General features: G+C 35.8%; 1 protein-coding gene across 1 annotated transcript in view; it reads left to right on the forward strand.

Annotated features, from left to right (window-relative positions):
- The window catches only part of PAK2 (p21 (RAC1) activated kinase 2), an 84577-nt gene that overhangs the window by 52828 nt on the left and 14945 nt on the right, over positions 1-16804 (forward strand). Inside the window, exons 3-13 of the mRNA XM_021692344.1 lie at positions 1386-1486; positions 1825-1972; positions 3831-3862; positions 4577-4684; positions 6074-6206; positions 7620-7683; positions 9128-9176; positions 9669-9781; positions 11283-11400; positions 13146-13245; positions 15813-16009. Of these exons, the coding sequence (XP_021548019.1) occupies positions 1386-1486; positions 1825-1972; positions 3831-3862; positions 4577-4684; positions 6074-6206; positions 7620-7683; positions 9128-9176; positions 9669-9781; positions 11283-11400; positions 13146-13245; positions 15813-16009 (1163 nt within the window). The remainder of the gene's footprint in view (positions 1-1385; positions 1487-1824; positions 1973-3830; positions 3863-4576; positions 4685-6073; positions 6207-7619; positions 7684-9127; positions 9177-9668; positions 9782-11282; positions 11401-13145; positions 13246-15812; positions 16010-16804) is intronic.

Below are 16804 nucleotides of genomic sequence, written 5' to 3' on the forward strand. Positions count from 1 at the left end.
AAGGAATATTTCCCAATTTATTTATTTTTAAGATTTTATTTATTTGACAGAGAGCACAAGCAGGGGGAGCAGCAGAGGGAGAGCGACCGACTGAGCCACCCAGGGGCCCCTCAAGGCTTATTTTTAAAGTACAACTGTGTGGGGCGCCTGGGTGGCTCAATTGGTTAAGCGTCTGCCTTCAGCTCAGGTCATGTTCCCAGGGTCCTGGGATTGAGCCCCGCATCGGGCTCCCTGCTCAGCAGGGAGCCTGCTTCTCCCTTTCCCTCCACCTGCCCCTCTGCCTGCCCCTCTGCCTACTTTTGCTCTCTGTCTCTCTGTCAAATAAATAAATACAAAATATCTTTAAAAAAATAATAAAAAAATAAAGTACAACTGTGAAGGCAGGCTGGTATTGGCATAAAGATAAAGAGATCATTGCAACAGAGTTATGTATCTAGAAATAGACCCAGGCATATATGGACAATTGATTTTCAACAGTAGTTCAAAATGGCATTGACTTTCTAAATAGCAACACTGGAAATGAGAAGTTCTCAGGGGGGGAAAGCATTTTCAACTAAATATATATGTATATAGTCAAGAAGTATCAAAGGGGTAAACCAAAAAAGAAGAGAACAAAGTAACCAGAAAATAGATTCTAGCAAGGGTAAAAAAGTGAAGGAATGTCCTAGGACAACTCTGCCAGAAGCCCAGGCATACTACTGCAGATCAGAGCAGGAGGATCTGAGAGCAAGGCGGAGGGGGGGAGGGGGGCGCGGTGAGGCATGGGGGTGGAGAGGAACAAATGTGTTTGAATTACAGAGAATATTATTGATGTGTGTCAGAAATGTAGCAAAAACAGTTGGTAGAACCATGGAAAAAGCGGTAAGCATTAAGATGTAGCAGTTATTAACTTTAATAAAAAGAGGAAGGGCTAGAGTTGCTCAAGAAAGGTGGCACGCTCATTATAAATTCTTCGTTTATACAGTCTATATTACCTACACGGCATAGTAATGTAAGTTTTTCTTTTGGGATGAATAGAGCCAAATGGAAATAGGACTTGATAGACTTTGTTTTCCAAGTTGCTCAGTATCTGAAGTGTAGGCCTCTATTTTCGAGAACCATTGCTCTAAAGGGCTGTTTCTTCTGCCCTGTGCTCTTTTATTCAGGCCTGGTGCTGAGTCAGTCCAGGTACCTCTTTAATCAGGACACAGCTGTGGTGGTCCCCACCCCTGCTTGAAGACAGAATAGGTTACTTTACTTTTATCAGTTTCCTATCAGCCAGTGTCTTTAGGGGAGATCTCTTCTAGAATAACTTTGTTCCTCATCCGTTCTTTGGAGAAACATGATTATGAGTACCTTTATTAATTGTGTTTAAATAGGCTGATTCTTTTTTTAATGCCCTTTAGGAAGTAAGAAGAAAGAAAAGGAACGGCCAGAAATTTCTCCTCCATCTGATTTTGAGCACACCATCCATGTTGGCTTTGATGCGGTTACTGGAGAATTCACTGTAAGTTTACCCAGTTGGGACTCATTTATGTATCAGCACTCAGACCTTTCTTTGCATTATTAAGTTTCAAGTTAACTTTTCTATCCACATGTTAACTGTGGATTCTTAGTGCTTTTCTCTTCTTATAAAAGTGTTTGTGGTTGAATGTATTTTTTTCTTAGGGAGCTGAGCCCATTAGTTAGAATTATGCAAAATAGATTTAGAAAAATAAGACATTTTATAATTTAATCAAGGCTATAATTGATTGGCTTGTTTTTTATGTGTTTTGTCATTAACCTCTGGAAATTGATTTTATTGGACAACTCAAAACAACTAATTTCTGAATATCTTTTTGTTAGGGCATGCCAGAACAGTGGGCACGATTATTACAGACCTCCAATATCACCAAACTAGAGCAAAAGAAGAATCCTCAGGCTGTGCTGGATGTCTTAAAGTTCTATGACTCCAACACAGTGAAGCAGAAATATCTGAGCTTTACTCCTCCTGGTAAGACGTCATACTGTGGTAGAAGGCTGATTCAAATGGGATTACAAAATTGTGAAGCACATCTAGATAAAAAGATTGCTTCTGGAAAAATAAAAAGCTAAGCTATGGTTCTTGTCTCTTTTGTTGCCCCCTGTGTAGATCTGCCTTTTGTAAACTAATTGGGGCAGCTTTTATGCATAATTTGGAGTCTGGGGAGTATGTTAATCTCTTAGTTTTGCCAAAAGTGGATGTTTTGGCCTTTTGTTTCTTTTTTCATGTCACTGCTTTGGAATGACTCCCAGCAATAGAAGAGAAAGGTGCTGATTTATAGGCATGTTCATACTAGAAATATATTTATTGTTAGTAGGACAGGAGGAGGGTTGTTAGCTATATTAAATACATAGACTTTGAAGTAAAAAATGGTTAAGTCCATTCAAAAATTGAAACTTATCAAATATATAAACATAAAATAAGCATTAGAATGAAAAGATTTTACACCTTGGAATTAGAGTATCATTAGGTCAGAATTGAAGTATAGTGGGTTTTTTAAAATAGTTTATTTGTTCAAATCAGGATCAGAATAAAGTCCATACATTATAGTTGATTGCTGTATCTCTTGAATCTCTTTTGATGTTTAGGCTCCCTCACGTGGATTCTCATACTCTTTTCCTTGCAGTTTATTTGTTGAAGAAACAGGACCATGGGTCCTGTTTCCTTCAGTGGATTTTGCCAATTACATCCCCAGGGTGTCTTTATGTTTCTCTGACCCTTAAAATCATACATGTAGTTTTAATTAACTGTATTTAATTTGATTACGTTTTCACAGAAATAAGGGCTGTGCTCAAGGAAAAAATAGAGACCACTTGGCCAAATGATCTTGACTTTTTTACTTAGATATTGACCTTTACATCCTTAGCAAAAGGTCAGACTTGTCCCTAGAACTTTTGTGTCAGTAAGTTTGTGTAAATTAGTATTTTTTTAAATCAGTGTTTGACCAGAAAATGGTATGTTCTTTTCACCCTATTTTTTATGTTATATATATGTTAAAGTTATGTTAAATATATACCTTTAATATAATATTTGTAAATATGTATTTATTTATATAAATACTTACATTTATATTATATACTTATACAAATAACAAATATAAGTATGTTTTATGTTATGTTAATGTATAATATATATTAAATATTAATATAGTATATTGCAATTACATAATTATATTAATATTATTTAGCACATATTGTTGGATATTATATATATGTATAAAAAATATAAAAGTCTCTGGGCCTTTTGAAAAGTAAAACAAAACAAAACTTGCTCTTCTAAACTCCAGAATGAATGTTTTGACAGTTAGTCTTCATGAACTGTGTTTTGCCTTCAGGAATATGCTGTCTTATTGATCAAAATTTATGTCAAGAATTTTCCTTTGCACAATTGCTATTGTTTGAGTAGTTGCTTTAAATTTCTCAATAGACAGTTTTCTGGAGAAAGTATTACTATGAATAACTTCTGTTTTGTTTTAATAAATACACATTGAGAAGTATAGTTACAATTGTTTTAATAGCTTTATTATAGTTCACATGCTATAAAATTCACCCATTTGAAGCATACAAGTCAATGATTTTTAGTAAATTTACAGAGTTCCATTAAGATTTGAGATTTGTTAGCACAATCTTTTATAAATTCATATTTGAATACTGATACTGTCATTTTTCTCAAGGTTTACTTCATCTTAAAACGAAATCAGTCTAAGAATATTTTACTTGCTCTGCTTTGTATTTTCTTCCATTTATTTTTTTTTTCTCCCCTTTACTATATAGAAGTTGTTTTATTTTTTGAGTTGTTGACTTAGCATTATTTTCTGTTTTGTATTCAGAGAAAGATGGCTTCCCTTCTGGAACACCAGCAGTAAGTTAATTTATTACTTCTTACAGCTCTTGTTCTAACTTAAGTTACCCAAAACAAATCTCAGTTTTTATTTAACTGTCTAAAATAAATTACAGCCATCAAAATAAATAACTACTTAATATATTTTAAGTTGGCCACTTGATTAAGCAAATAAGGAAGCCATATTAAGTAAACAGTTTCCTCAATTAGGAAGAAACAGCCTTCTTGAGTTATATGAAGACAAAATGTGGTAATATGTAAAGTACCTACCTAGCATACACCTGGCATGCAATAAGCTCTTTATAAAGGTTAACGTCTTCTTTTATTTTATCAGCCACCATTTTTGATGGTGAATCTAGCTGTCTTAAATGACCGAAAATGACTCTGACTTATACAAATCCTAGAGGATCTTTGTTTTTGGTTTTAACAAATAAAGTGATTGTTTCCTTTTAGGGCTTGTTTAGGGGACATAAAATTCTCCATATAAAATGTATAGATTTTCTATTAAGAAAACTTGATACTTGCTATAAACATTTATTTCATAAACTTTTGTATAAGTTATAGAATTGCCTTTACTTTTTAAGTGATTAGATTAGAACCATTGAGGTTTTATCGTTTTGAAATGAGCTATTAAAGAAATACATTTTTTCAAGTATGTCAAGAAAAGAGAGTCCTATTTTAAAATATTGTTGTATCTGACTTATCTTCCTTGCTTTGCTCATGTGATTAATGCAGCTGAGTACCAAGGGATCAGAAACATCAGCAGTAGTAACAGAGGAAGATGATGATGATGAAGAGGCTGCTCCCCCTGTTATTGCCCCACGACCAGATCATACAAAATCAGTGCGTGTCTGAGTAATTGGACTCTGGGTGTCTGGGCATGTGTGTTTTTAAAAAACAGCAGTCTGTATTTGACTGCCATTGATTAATTTTCAAAAGGTCTCAGTATGAGGAAATTTGACGAGGAGAACTCTACCTAAAAATCATTCATCAAAAAACTAGTATTTTTGAAAATTAAAATTAAATGACTTCCTTAAAAGTTAAAATAGTTACCTCATTGTTTTTCCTTTCTGTGTTACACCTTGTCTTCCAGAGAATCCATCTATTTCTCTGGCTTTCTCTATCTCAATCTCAGCTACTATTATCTAAAACTTAAATCTTACTTCTTACCTAACAAATTGTGTATATAATCTCCCATTTTACATTTCTCTTAAAGCCTTGGTGTCATGCAGGAGGCTGCTGAGAGTGAAATTCCCAAGCAGATAGGGGAAAATTGAAAAAATAATGACCTTAGAGACAGAAAGAGTCCTTTCTCCCTGTACTAGTACAAGGGAAGGCGGGGCGGGATGCTGCACGGTGAAGTGCTGCTACAATCAGCAGGAAGGGCTCTGAGGACTGCTGCCGGGTCCTGATCTAATGAGAGAGGGCTCTGTTTTCTTGCTTTACCTCCTAGAATTGGCTGTTTAAAATGAAACGGTAGAACAAGGGGGATTATATAAGACTGATGAGTCACTAACCTCTACCTCTGAAACCAATAATACATTATATGTTAATTGAATTTAAATAAAAATTTAAAAAAATAAAAAAATAAAATGAAATGGTAGAAATCAACTTTGGGTAGAAGTTTTTATGAGAATTAATAGTTAATTCAGCATCTTGGTTTCTGTAATTTTTTCTCTTTATTTCTCTTCTGTAGTAAGAACATGATTTTTAAATTTGTACCTTTTTGCTTCATTGCTAGCATATCATTTTAGATCTGGTTACACTTAAATTTCATCCACAGATCTGCTATTTTGTTAGACTGACTTTTAAAATCTATACATCACGTGTCAAAAGTGTTTAACATTTATTCATCTTAGTTAAAAGTCTTTTATTAAGACAAGTCTGAAAATATTATTCTTTAGAACACTGGAATAAACTAGTTTTGATTAAAAATCAAAGAACTGGGGCGCCTGGGTGGCTCAGTCGTTAAGCATCTGCCTTCGGCTCAGGTCTTGATCCCAGGGTCCTGGGATTGAGCCCCGCGTTGGGCTCCTTGCTCAGTGGGAAGTCTGCTTCTCCCACTCCCACTCCCCCTGCTTGTGTTCTCTCTCTCACTGTATCTCTCACTGTCAAATAAATAAATAAAAATCTTAAAAAAAAAAAAAAAAATCAAAGAACTGAATAGTGTACCAGTAAGAATACCTAAAAATATTTTTCCTCAGATCTCAGTAATTAACTGTCTCTCTGCAGATTTATACACGATCTGTAATTGACCCTATCCCTGCACCAGTTGGTGATTCTAATGTTGATAGCGGTGCCAAGTCTTCTGACAAACAGAAAAAGAAGACCAAAATGACAGATGAAGAGATTATGGAGAAATTAAGTATGTTACCTACATTTTACATTATTCTTTAATTGTTAATAGCTCTTGACACATTTGGCTCAGGTGGATTTTAATTTATACCTTATGTTTTGGCTTAAGACATAAATAATAAATTGTTTCCTTCTAGGAACAATAGCTTCAGTTAAACTCTCGTGAAGCCAAAATCATACTCTGATTTGCTTGTTTATTATGTGTTGACTATTGAGTGATGTCTGCAGTGATCGGTACCTTCGGGAACAATACTTTTTCCCAAATGGCCAAATCTAAGGGTTATGGTTGGAAACCTTGTCAAAGGAAGTTTGTATATATTTATACATACTTATAGTTTCTCAATATGAGAATATAAAATATTCCCAAATAAGGAAACAATATGGCCTTCCTATATAGCTATATGTGTAAACAGTAAACGTATTTTTTTTTCTCTTCTCCCTTTTCATCAGTTAACTGTCATTGGCCTGAATCACCCGTTGGAAATAGTGTACACAGTGCCAGGGAGAGGGGAGCAATAATGTCCAATTACCAGTCTATTACAAGTCTACAGCAACTATAGTTATAAAGAACACTGACATAGAGGGATCAGGGATCAAGGAGAAATACTATAGCTAAAGTGGCCGTAGACCTGAGATTGGGTACTTATATAAAACTGGATTATTTGTGTGAGCTTCCTTAATGTGGATATCTCCTTTTACCTTGAGCAAGTGAAAAGTTAGTGTGGTTTTTCTCATGTTTTGACTTAGCGGTAATAAGAATATATTGTTAGAGTTTTACGTCCAAATCCTAATTATAAAACTGTTTCTTGTTATGACTTTGTGAACTTTCCTAAAACAGATGTATGATTAGTTCATACTAAAGTAGAGTAATCTTTATAGAAATAAGTGGTTTCCTAAATATATTGGAAGATAGAAGGTATATGGGAAGAGTCAGAAAAACCATTTAGGGTTATTCATTTGGATATCATTTATATTATTATTTCTGATAATAAGTAGTTTCATAACTTACCATTAGCTTAATACATTTCAGTGGAGTATGAAAAGTAGAATGACTAGCCCATCCTTCCCCAGAAATTTCCCAATTAAGACTGAACATCCCACATCCTGAGAACCCCTTTATTCTCAGACTAACACAGTTGGTCATTTTAAAATGTGTTTATTTTTGAGAAAGTGAGACGATAATTAAGACATTAGCTAGGAGGTCCAACCTCATGGAAATAATATGTCTTCTTGTTTCTGATAACTTTCCTATTAAGTTTCATTAGTGTTCTGTGTTTGAAACATACATGATTTTTGAAAGTTGTGTTTGAAAACCAACATTCTAAAATCGGTAGAGTTTATTAAAAGGAATAATGAGATTAGTTTACAACTTTAAAATGCTTTACTGAGCTTCCAACTTTTTGTTGTTTTTTGTTTAAAATAGGAACTATTGTGAGCATAGGTGACCCTAAGAAAAAATACACAAGATATGAAAAAATTGGGCAAGGGTAAGTATTTGTGACTCGGTTAAACAGTATATGATAATTCCTGGGTGTATAGTATGGTATCTCTCTTCTGCCTGTTGACATTGAGCACTTAGAGCATTCTATGCATGGTATTCTTGGATTTGTGTAAATAAGTAATGCATTTATTTCTACATGCTGTTACAAAGCTGTACTGTTGAGCAATGACTGTACATTGTTTTTTCTTAAATGTTATTTCCCACTGGTGGTTAAGAGATTAGATGGAAAAATTGACCACCAAATATATTTAAAAGACAATAAGAACATTTACTACAGAATGATAGGCAATAAAAGTATGTATTTAATCACATCATTGAGTATTGAGTTTTGAGTCTCCTAATCTGATTTTGTCCAGTAATTTGTATTTTTAAACTACACTTAACTTTGTTTCTGCCTGGGAGCAAATGAACATCTTGAATTTTTAATGTTATTAATCTCTGGAAAGTATTCTGTGAATTTAAAAAGACAGCTTGAGTCTTTTTTGAAAACTTCCTTATGAATTTCGTTCCAAAAACTAAATTTAGTGGGGTTCCTGGGTGGCTCAGTCAGTTAAGCGTCCGACTCTTGATTTCCGCTCAGGTCATGATCTCAGGGTTGTGAGATTAGCCCCTTATGGGGCTCCACGCTGGGTGTGGAGTCTGCTTAAGATTCTCTCTCTCCCTCTCCCTCCACCTCTGCCTCTCAAAAAAAAAAAATCTAAATTTTGTTGCATAACTGGTTTAATAACAAAAACTCAAAATCCTCTTAATATTCTTGAGCAAGGTAATGGATAAATTATAATATATTGAATAATATAAATAATAATAATGAGTGAACAAGTATAAGACCTATCCTAAATCCAGTGTTGAATTAAAGCAAATCTCAAAACATAAAATAAAAAATAAATTTAAAAAATTAAAAAGCAAATTGCAGAAAAATACATAAAATAAAACCACTTATAAGAAGTTTAAAACTTATGTTGAATATAGTTTATAGTGATACACATCTATGCCCTTGATAAAGTGTAGACAGATGCATGGAGAGGATGCACATCAACTACAGAATAAACACCAAATACGAATTACTTTTGGGAGGACAGAAAGATGCCTTTGGAAAGCTCATGCAAGGACTTCAAATTTATTTGTTGGTTTTTGTTTCTTAAGCAGGGAAGTGGATCCATGAGTATATATTACTTTTTTCTTTCCTTTATCTTTTTCCTACATTTTTGTAGGTATGATATTTATGATAAATTTCTAACATAGGTTTTGGCCACAAGGATTGCCTTTCTCTTATTTTTTCCCCTTTTATGTTTGCTTTTACTCCTGTTTAAAAATGTTAAGTCTTAAATGTTCTTTAATCCTTGTCCAGTTGTTCTAATTATAAAGTCTTTAGCTATATAAATGATAGTGATTTAGAAACCTAAATCTGGTTGTGTCTTTTTTCCCCCTAGGGCTTCTGGTACAGTTTTCACTGCTACTGATGTGGCATTGGGACAGGAGGTAGCTACTTTTTCATACTTCTGGGGGTTACCATTAGCCTTTAGTATAGGAGGAAACTAGATAAACCTGTGAATAATCAAGAGGAATCTTTTTTTCAGTTGAATATGTTAAAAGAATTACTCTGTATTTTATAGCACTTTTCTCAATAGGGGAAAAAAAGAAAGAATTATGCACTGAGTTTCATAAATAAGCAAATATTTAAAAAATTATTTTCCCAGCTTGGAATGAAAAGAGGATTAATTCCTGGCATTGGTATGACCTTGGGTTGGTTAATCAGCTTCGGGAGAAATCTAAAAGTAATTAGGCTCTGTGTATTACAAAACATTGTGCATAGGCAGTGTGGAAGTAAAAGTACTACCTGTAAGTTACAGTCTCATTGTATAATACAATAGATATACAGTAAATTAAATTATTACCTGATTGGTGTTGGTAATTTTCTAAGAGAATTAGGAGACTTGTTCTGATTTTTTTTTATTTCTGTTTCCATCATAGGTTGCTATCAAACAGATTAATTTACAGAAACAGCCAAAGAAGGAATTAATCATTAATGAGATTCTGGTGATGAAAGAATTAAAGAATCCCAACATAGTTAACTTCTTGGACAGGTAAATATGAATATTTCTTAAACAGTAGGAAAAAATGTAGAAATTTTAAGTCTCGTGTTTTGGGGGCTAGCTCAAGCACTTGCATTAGACCAGAGTAGGATGTCAGTGTTGAAAAGTAAGCTTGAAGGAGGAGGAGAGATAAAAGTAAAAATAGCGCATTGCAGGGGTACCTGAGTGGTTCAGTTGGTTAAGCGTCCTACTCTTGGTTTCTGCTCAGGTCATGATCTCAGGGTCATGGGAACAAGCCCAGGTGGAGCCAGGCCTTGGGCTCCATGCTCAGTGCGGGAGTGTGCTTGGGATTCTCTCCCTCCCCCTTCTGCCCCTCCCTCTACGCTCCACCCCCCCACCTCCCACGTGTTCTCTCTCTTGTGCAAATAAATAAATCTTTAAAAAAAAAAAGGCATATTGCAGTTTAGCAGGCCTTTTTCTACATCTATATCACCTGGCAAGTGAGGGAAGCAGTTAAATGAAGGACATTGCTGCTGGTGCTTATATTAATTATAAATGATCAGACGCAGAAACATTAAGGAAATGAACTGTGATTCATGTGTTGACTGACAGCGGTGCCTGGCCGCATAGTTTTTAAACTTTTAGATCAGTTTCTATTTCAAATGCTGTCTTTCATGGGCAAATAATTTGTCTGTCAAAACCTCATTTAATTTAGGCATTGATGTTAAGTAACAGAACAAAGAGCAGAATAGAAAATTATATATTCTACAATTATATGGGGATTCTTAAGCAATGCGCTATTTTTACTTTTATCTCTCCTCCTCCTTCAACACTTACTTTTCAACACTGAGTCCCACATCGGGCTCCCTGCTCAGCGGGGGGTCTGCTTCCCCCTCTGCCCTCTTCCCTCTCGTGCTGTCTCTCATTCTCTCTCAAATAAATAAATAAAATCTTTAAAAAAAAAAAAAAAGAAAGAAAGAAGAATAGAAAAATAAATGAAAATTAAAATAGTGGTTGTATTGGAGATAGAAGATTATAGGTGACTTTATTTCTACATTTAAATGTGTTTAGAATAGGAAAAAGATAACACATTTTTAAAAGATTTTAGCTTTAGTAATGGGGGCCATGTTCGTAAAAATCAACTTTCCAGGTATATTTCCCTGCTTTTAAAAATACTATGTCACTTCAGTTTCGCATGGTGTGTGGGCTTTGGAATCCGTTACACTTGGCTTCCAATTCTGGTCCTGTCACTTACTAGCCATCTCTTCATCTGTAAAACAGGACGAATGATTCCTACCTTACAGCGTTAGTTTAATTGAAACCATCAAGTTACAATTGTGGGGCAACTTTGAAGTCACTCAGGAAAGTCCTAATGACCGTCAGTTACTTTTCTGCGCTGTTGCATTGCAGCTTGCCAGTTTTCTTCCTGGTCCTCGTGGCTTCCAGCTTTCTAGTTTCATGATTAGGGTGTCTGACATTTAAATTCTTCAGCACAGAGTGGTGTGAAAGTAAAAATGTGAGTGTATTTTGTGTGTTTGTCATGGTTTTTTAGTTACCTGATGGGAGATGAACTGTTTGTGGTAATGGAGTATCTTGCTGGGGGATCCCTTACTGATGTTGTAACAGAAACCTGCATGGATGAAGCACAGATTGCTGCTGTTTGCAGAGAGGTGAGTTTATTCCCTTTCCGGTAAGTTATAGCAATGTGTAGTTAGCAGGAGGTTAAAAAGGGGGGGGGGGTGTTTAGCACAGGTGATTTTTACTATGTGAGATACTTTCTCTACATATTCTCTGCAAGTTGTCTCCATACCATTTTATCCTACATGAGAGTTTAAACCCTTTCCTTCATGTGTAAGATAATTCTGGAATGGTGCATGGATATTTTTTTTTTTTTTTTTTTTCTATTTGAGACAGAGAGAATGAGAGAGACATAGAGCACATGAGAGGGGGGGGGGTCAGAGGGAGAAGCAGGCTCCCCGCTGAGTAGGGAGCCCGATGCGGGACTCGATCCCGGGACTCCAGGATCATGACCTGAGCCGAAGGCAGTCGCTTAACCGACTGAGCCACCCAGGCGCCCCTGGAGCATGGATTTTTGAAGAGCCCAGCTCACAGGTAAATTTCAGTGAGGTGATCATTAAAATTTATCATCCCAACAGGGTACTTTTAAGAGTTAAAGGGAGTGCCACTCAGCAGTGGAAACAAGGACTATCTCATACCAAGCAGGACACATGTTCACCTTAAGTCTGCTTCTGACTTTATTAAGCTCCTCAAAGGTGAAAAGCTGGTTGTTGAATTTTTAGACATACTGTTGCTTAAGCCAGTAGAATTCTGCCAAATTGCCTAAGTCTAAGCTAAAACTGAAAATTTTAATTCTGAGTTAATTATGCTCCACTGAAGGGGTAGCCCCTTTGGTTATTTCAGGAGGGGAGGAAATAAGAACTCTTTAATAATTATGAATATGGTATTTTAATAATATGATAACCCTAACATAGAGTGATCACTTAAAAACTGACAAAAACTTAAGAATGTATCCATACTTAATTTGTTTCTCTAATAATTTCTCTTTGTAATTATTTTAAAAATTATTTTAGGAGTTCCTCGAATTATGACAAACTTGCTTCTATTGTACAAGTGTTTTGGGGAGGATTTGTTCTTCTCAAGAATCTGCTTAAATGCTTGGTAAATGCAGGATGCCTGGGTGGCTCAGTTGGTTAAGCATCTGCCTTCGGCTCAGGTCATGATCTCAAGGTCCTGGGACCGAGTCCCACATTGAGAAGTCCCTGCTTCTCTCTGCCTGCCGCTCCCCTTGCTTGTGCTCTCTCTCTCTGACAAATAAATAAAATCTTTAAAAAAAAATGCTTGGTAAATGTAGTACAGTAATACACAGTTTATCTGTTTTTTCCTTGAATGAATAGTAGAATATTTTAGATGAGATTTTTAGTTGTTATTCATAATGTACGGTCTTTATTTTGTTGTTTTCCTCTAGTGGGGGTAAGAAATAAAAACACAACTTTTTCCAAGTTTACATTTTATATTCAATTTATATTCAGAAACATAGGGTCAAGCAGATCTTAAAACTCTAATCTTATTCTTGTATTTAAGGAAGGCGGCAGAGTTTTTCCTCACTCTGACTCCATGCTTTCTGAAACATGGCATAAGAGGAGAGTTACTCTTTCATCAGTGGTGTCTAGGTTGTGGATATAGCTTTATGTAAAATCCACTCTAAAAGAAATGAGGAAAACATCTTAACATCACATCAGTAAACAGCTGGATGGAACTGGACCTCCCAGGTTCTTACCTACTTTTCAAGGGCTAGATTAGAATTCTGAAGCAGTGCTCAGGCCATAAGTACTGATTGTAACTTCCCTTAGACTTTTCAGGGACTGTTTCATTAATAGGTGTTTTTCTTGTTTAGTGTTTACAGGCATTGGAGTTTTTACATGCCAATCAAGTGATCCACAGAGATATCAAAAGTGACAACGTGCTTTTGGGGATGGAAGGATCGGTTAAACTTAGTAAGTAACAAATGAGGAAATAACATTTATTTGTTATTATAATTCTGCCTTTTGTTTAAGTAAAAAGAAACTTATTAATATTTTTATGACTTAATATATGGAGGGGGAGGGAGAAAATGGTAAAGAATATGGACTCTCAACTGGACAGCTTGGGTTTAAATAGCAGATCAGCTACTACTTGCTGAATAATTTGGGGTGAGTTATTTAATCTCTGTATTTATTTTCTCAATTAGACGGTAAGGAAAATAATAGTAACTGTCTCAGAGAGTTCTTCTGAGGATTAAAAATGTAAAGCACTGAGGAACAGTGCCTGGGACTGTCATCATCTTGGTGCTGTCTTCCAAAGATAAACTTGAATTTGTCTCTGTTGTCTGTTAGGGTAGATCATTATGCTGTTCAGCTTTCTTAGGATTTGGTAGAGCATGGCCTAATTAGGGGAGGGCTCTATGACCCTGACCTGAGAGATGACAAGGAACAAAACCTCTTTTCCTAATTATCTTCTCTATCAGACATGATAGAATCATGGGGGGAAAAGTCATAGACTTCCTTTTTCTCTGCTGGCTGTAATCTATCAGTTTCAACCATGCCCTCTAGAGGAATCAAGAAGAACTTCTTTTGAGGTTCCTCCAGCTATGCAAAATTCAAGGCATTTCTTGGATCAAGAGATCAAAATTTTTTCCTTCTGTTCTGCTGGAGTGTTTGACTCCTTTTTCAGTATCTCTTTTTTAAGATATTTCTTCCAGGAATTAATCAACCACAAGGAAGGGGTTCTACCAGATGGTCAAAAATATGATTACTAATCTTAATCAGCAGACAAAATAGAAATGGACGTTCTCATACTTTTTTGGTGGATACACATGTAAGCTGATTGGACTTTTGGATAATATTTTATCCTGGCTCTTCCACATACTAGATGAATGGTCTTGGATAAGTTATCTAAAAATATGTATGCCTTAGTTTCCCAATTTGTAAAATGAGAATAATATTAATAAATGTACCTATCTCAAAGTTATCATGAGGCTTAGGTATGTTAATTCCTACAAGATACTTGGAATAGTAACCTGGTTTGTTACAAGTACCCATTTTAACTATAAATATTATAATTTGACTGAACAATTGCTCTTTTAGTATTCTCTTGGATAAAATTACTGAACATATGCACAACAATAAATACAAAGTTGTTCTCTGCAACATTGTTAACAACAACAAAAAGTACCTTAAATGTCTAGCAGTATGGGAATGGTAAAATAAATTATAATTTTGTTATTTTATAATACTGTGTGGTTATAGTAATGAAGTAGATCAATCTACAACTATGGAAAAATCTCTGAAAATAAATTTTAAGAAGCAATTTACTGGAGCACTTGGCTGGCTCAGTTGGTAGAGCATGTGACTCTTGATCTCAAAGTGGTGAGTTCAAGCCCCATGTTGGGGGTAGAGTTTACTTTTTTTAAAAAAACAGTTTACAGAGTATCCTAACTAGGCTAAATGAACCATGCAGTTCACGGGTAATATTTGTACCTATATAAATTGATAACAAAAAGTCCAAAGCTAGGGCGCCTGGGTGGCTCAGTTGGTTAAGCGACTGCCTTCGGCTCAGGTCATGGTCCCAGGGTCCTGGGATCGAGTCCTGCATCGGGCTCCCTGCTCGGCGGGGAGTCTGCTTCTCCCTCTCCCCCTGCTTGTGTTCCTGCTCTCGCTGTCTCTGTCTCTGTCAAATAAATAAATAAAATCTTTAAAAAAAAAAAAAAGTCCAAAGCTTACAAACCTAAATGTTAACAGTAAGTTATGTTTGAAGTAGAGTGGGTCGGTCTGTAGAAGGGAGGAAAAAATTCTAGATTCTCATCCCAAAGATCCCACTAAATTAACACTGAGTGCTAACCCAGGCTTTCTGCTGGGTTACAAAATGAGGTGGTTGGGGTAGAGTAATGCTGGTGAGGACCTTGTTAGGTACAGTTGCAGTTAAAGCTGGTCTTTTTCAAAAAGGGCTGTCCGCTAAGTCAGATACTTAGTGATTCTAGCTTCTGTTTATTTTCTTCAAAAATAGTTCCCCTTCCTGGCGTTTTTACCTGATTTACAGAATTTAGTTTTGGTGCTCACCTTTGGTAACTTTTTCTTTTAGACCTTTTTCAACTTTATTAAAAATTTTAGGATAATTATTTAGAATAAAAGACCTCCTGATAATTTGCCCTTTGCTTATGGGAAGTAAAAGTAAACAAAGTGAGAGTATATAACATCATCAAAATATTTGTAAACCCATTCTACATTCTGCATTGTACGTTGTAAACCCATTCTACAAACCCATTCTGGTTTACTTTTTTTTTTTTTTTTTTTTTTTTTTTAATATAAGCTCTATGCCCAACATGGGAGAACACGATCCTGAGATCAAGAGGCACATGCTCTATGGACTCTTCAATAGCCAGGTGCCCCTGGATTACTTTTTAAACTCAGTCTTAAAAAAGAAGAGGCTGAATAGTCAAATGTAATTAAGTCATTTATCATGAACTCTAAGATGAAACTATCCATGGACACCATTAACTGTAGATATGTTTTGTTTTGTTTTATAGCCGACTTTGGGTTCTGCGCCCAGATCACCCCTGAGCAGAGCAAGCGAAGTACCATGGTTGGAACGCCATACTGGATGGCACCAGAGGTGGTTACACGGAAAGCTTATGGCCCTAAAGTGGACATATGGTCTCTGGGTATCATGGCTATTGAGATGGTAGAAGGAGAGCCTCCGTACCTCAATGAAAATCCCTTGAGGGTAAGACCAATTAAACACCAGCCTTATTTTTAGAAAAATACATTTCTTCAGAACATTTATTTAGAATCTGCTTGTGCCAGTCACTAGGCAAAAATTTAGGATACAAAGTTGATATAACCTAGTCTCTGCAAAAATTATTTGCTCCTGGGTTACTGAGTTGAATGTGTTAGGTAAAGAGTTTGTAGATTTTTAGTAAGCTATATGGTTTTAAATTTTGCACATGAGTAAGACTTTGCTCACTTTTCTGCAAAGGATATCTAGATGTACTCTTCAGATTGTCAGCTTTGAACCTTGGCCTCTGTACTGCTTAGGTACACAGGAGAGGAAAACAAAATCATATATCTGAGAAAGCTGTGTAGACGGTAATGGTAAAGCTCACATTCCAACAGAAGAGTGAGGGTCCTGAGTTAACAGGTGGGGTTAGTAGACTTTAAACAATTAGATATTTCAGCAGCAGAGGTGGAGAGTTTAGGAGTTCATTCGTTCTTTTTCCTTCTGTCTTTTTCTTTCTTTTTCCTTCTACTTCTACTTTTAAATTACCACATATGGCTCAATATCATTCATTATTAAAGAAATGCAAATCAAAGCCCCAAAAAGATACTACTTCACACCTTCAAAAATGACTATAATCAAAAAGATGGACAATAGGGGCGCCTGGGTGGCTCAGTCGGTTAAGCGGCTGCCTTCGGCTCAGGTCATGATCCCAGGGTCCTGGGATCGAGCCCCACATCGGGCTCCCTGCTCGGCAGGAAGCCTGCTTCTCCCTCTCCCACTCCCCCTGCTTGTGTTCCCTCT

This window comes from Neomonachus schauinslandi, chromosome 1 (genome assembly GCF_002201575.2).
Source record: "Neomonachus schauinslandi chromosome 1, ASM220157v2, whole genome shotgun sequence".
Lineage (NCBI taxonomy): Eukaryota > Metazoa > Chordata > Mammalia > Carnivora > Phocidae > Neomonachus > Neomonachus schauinslandi.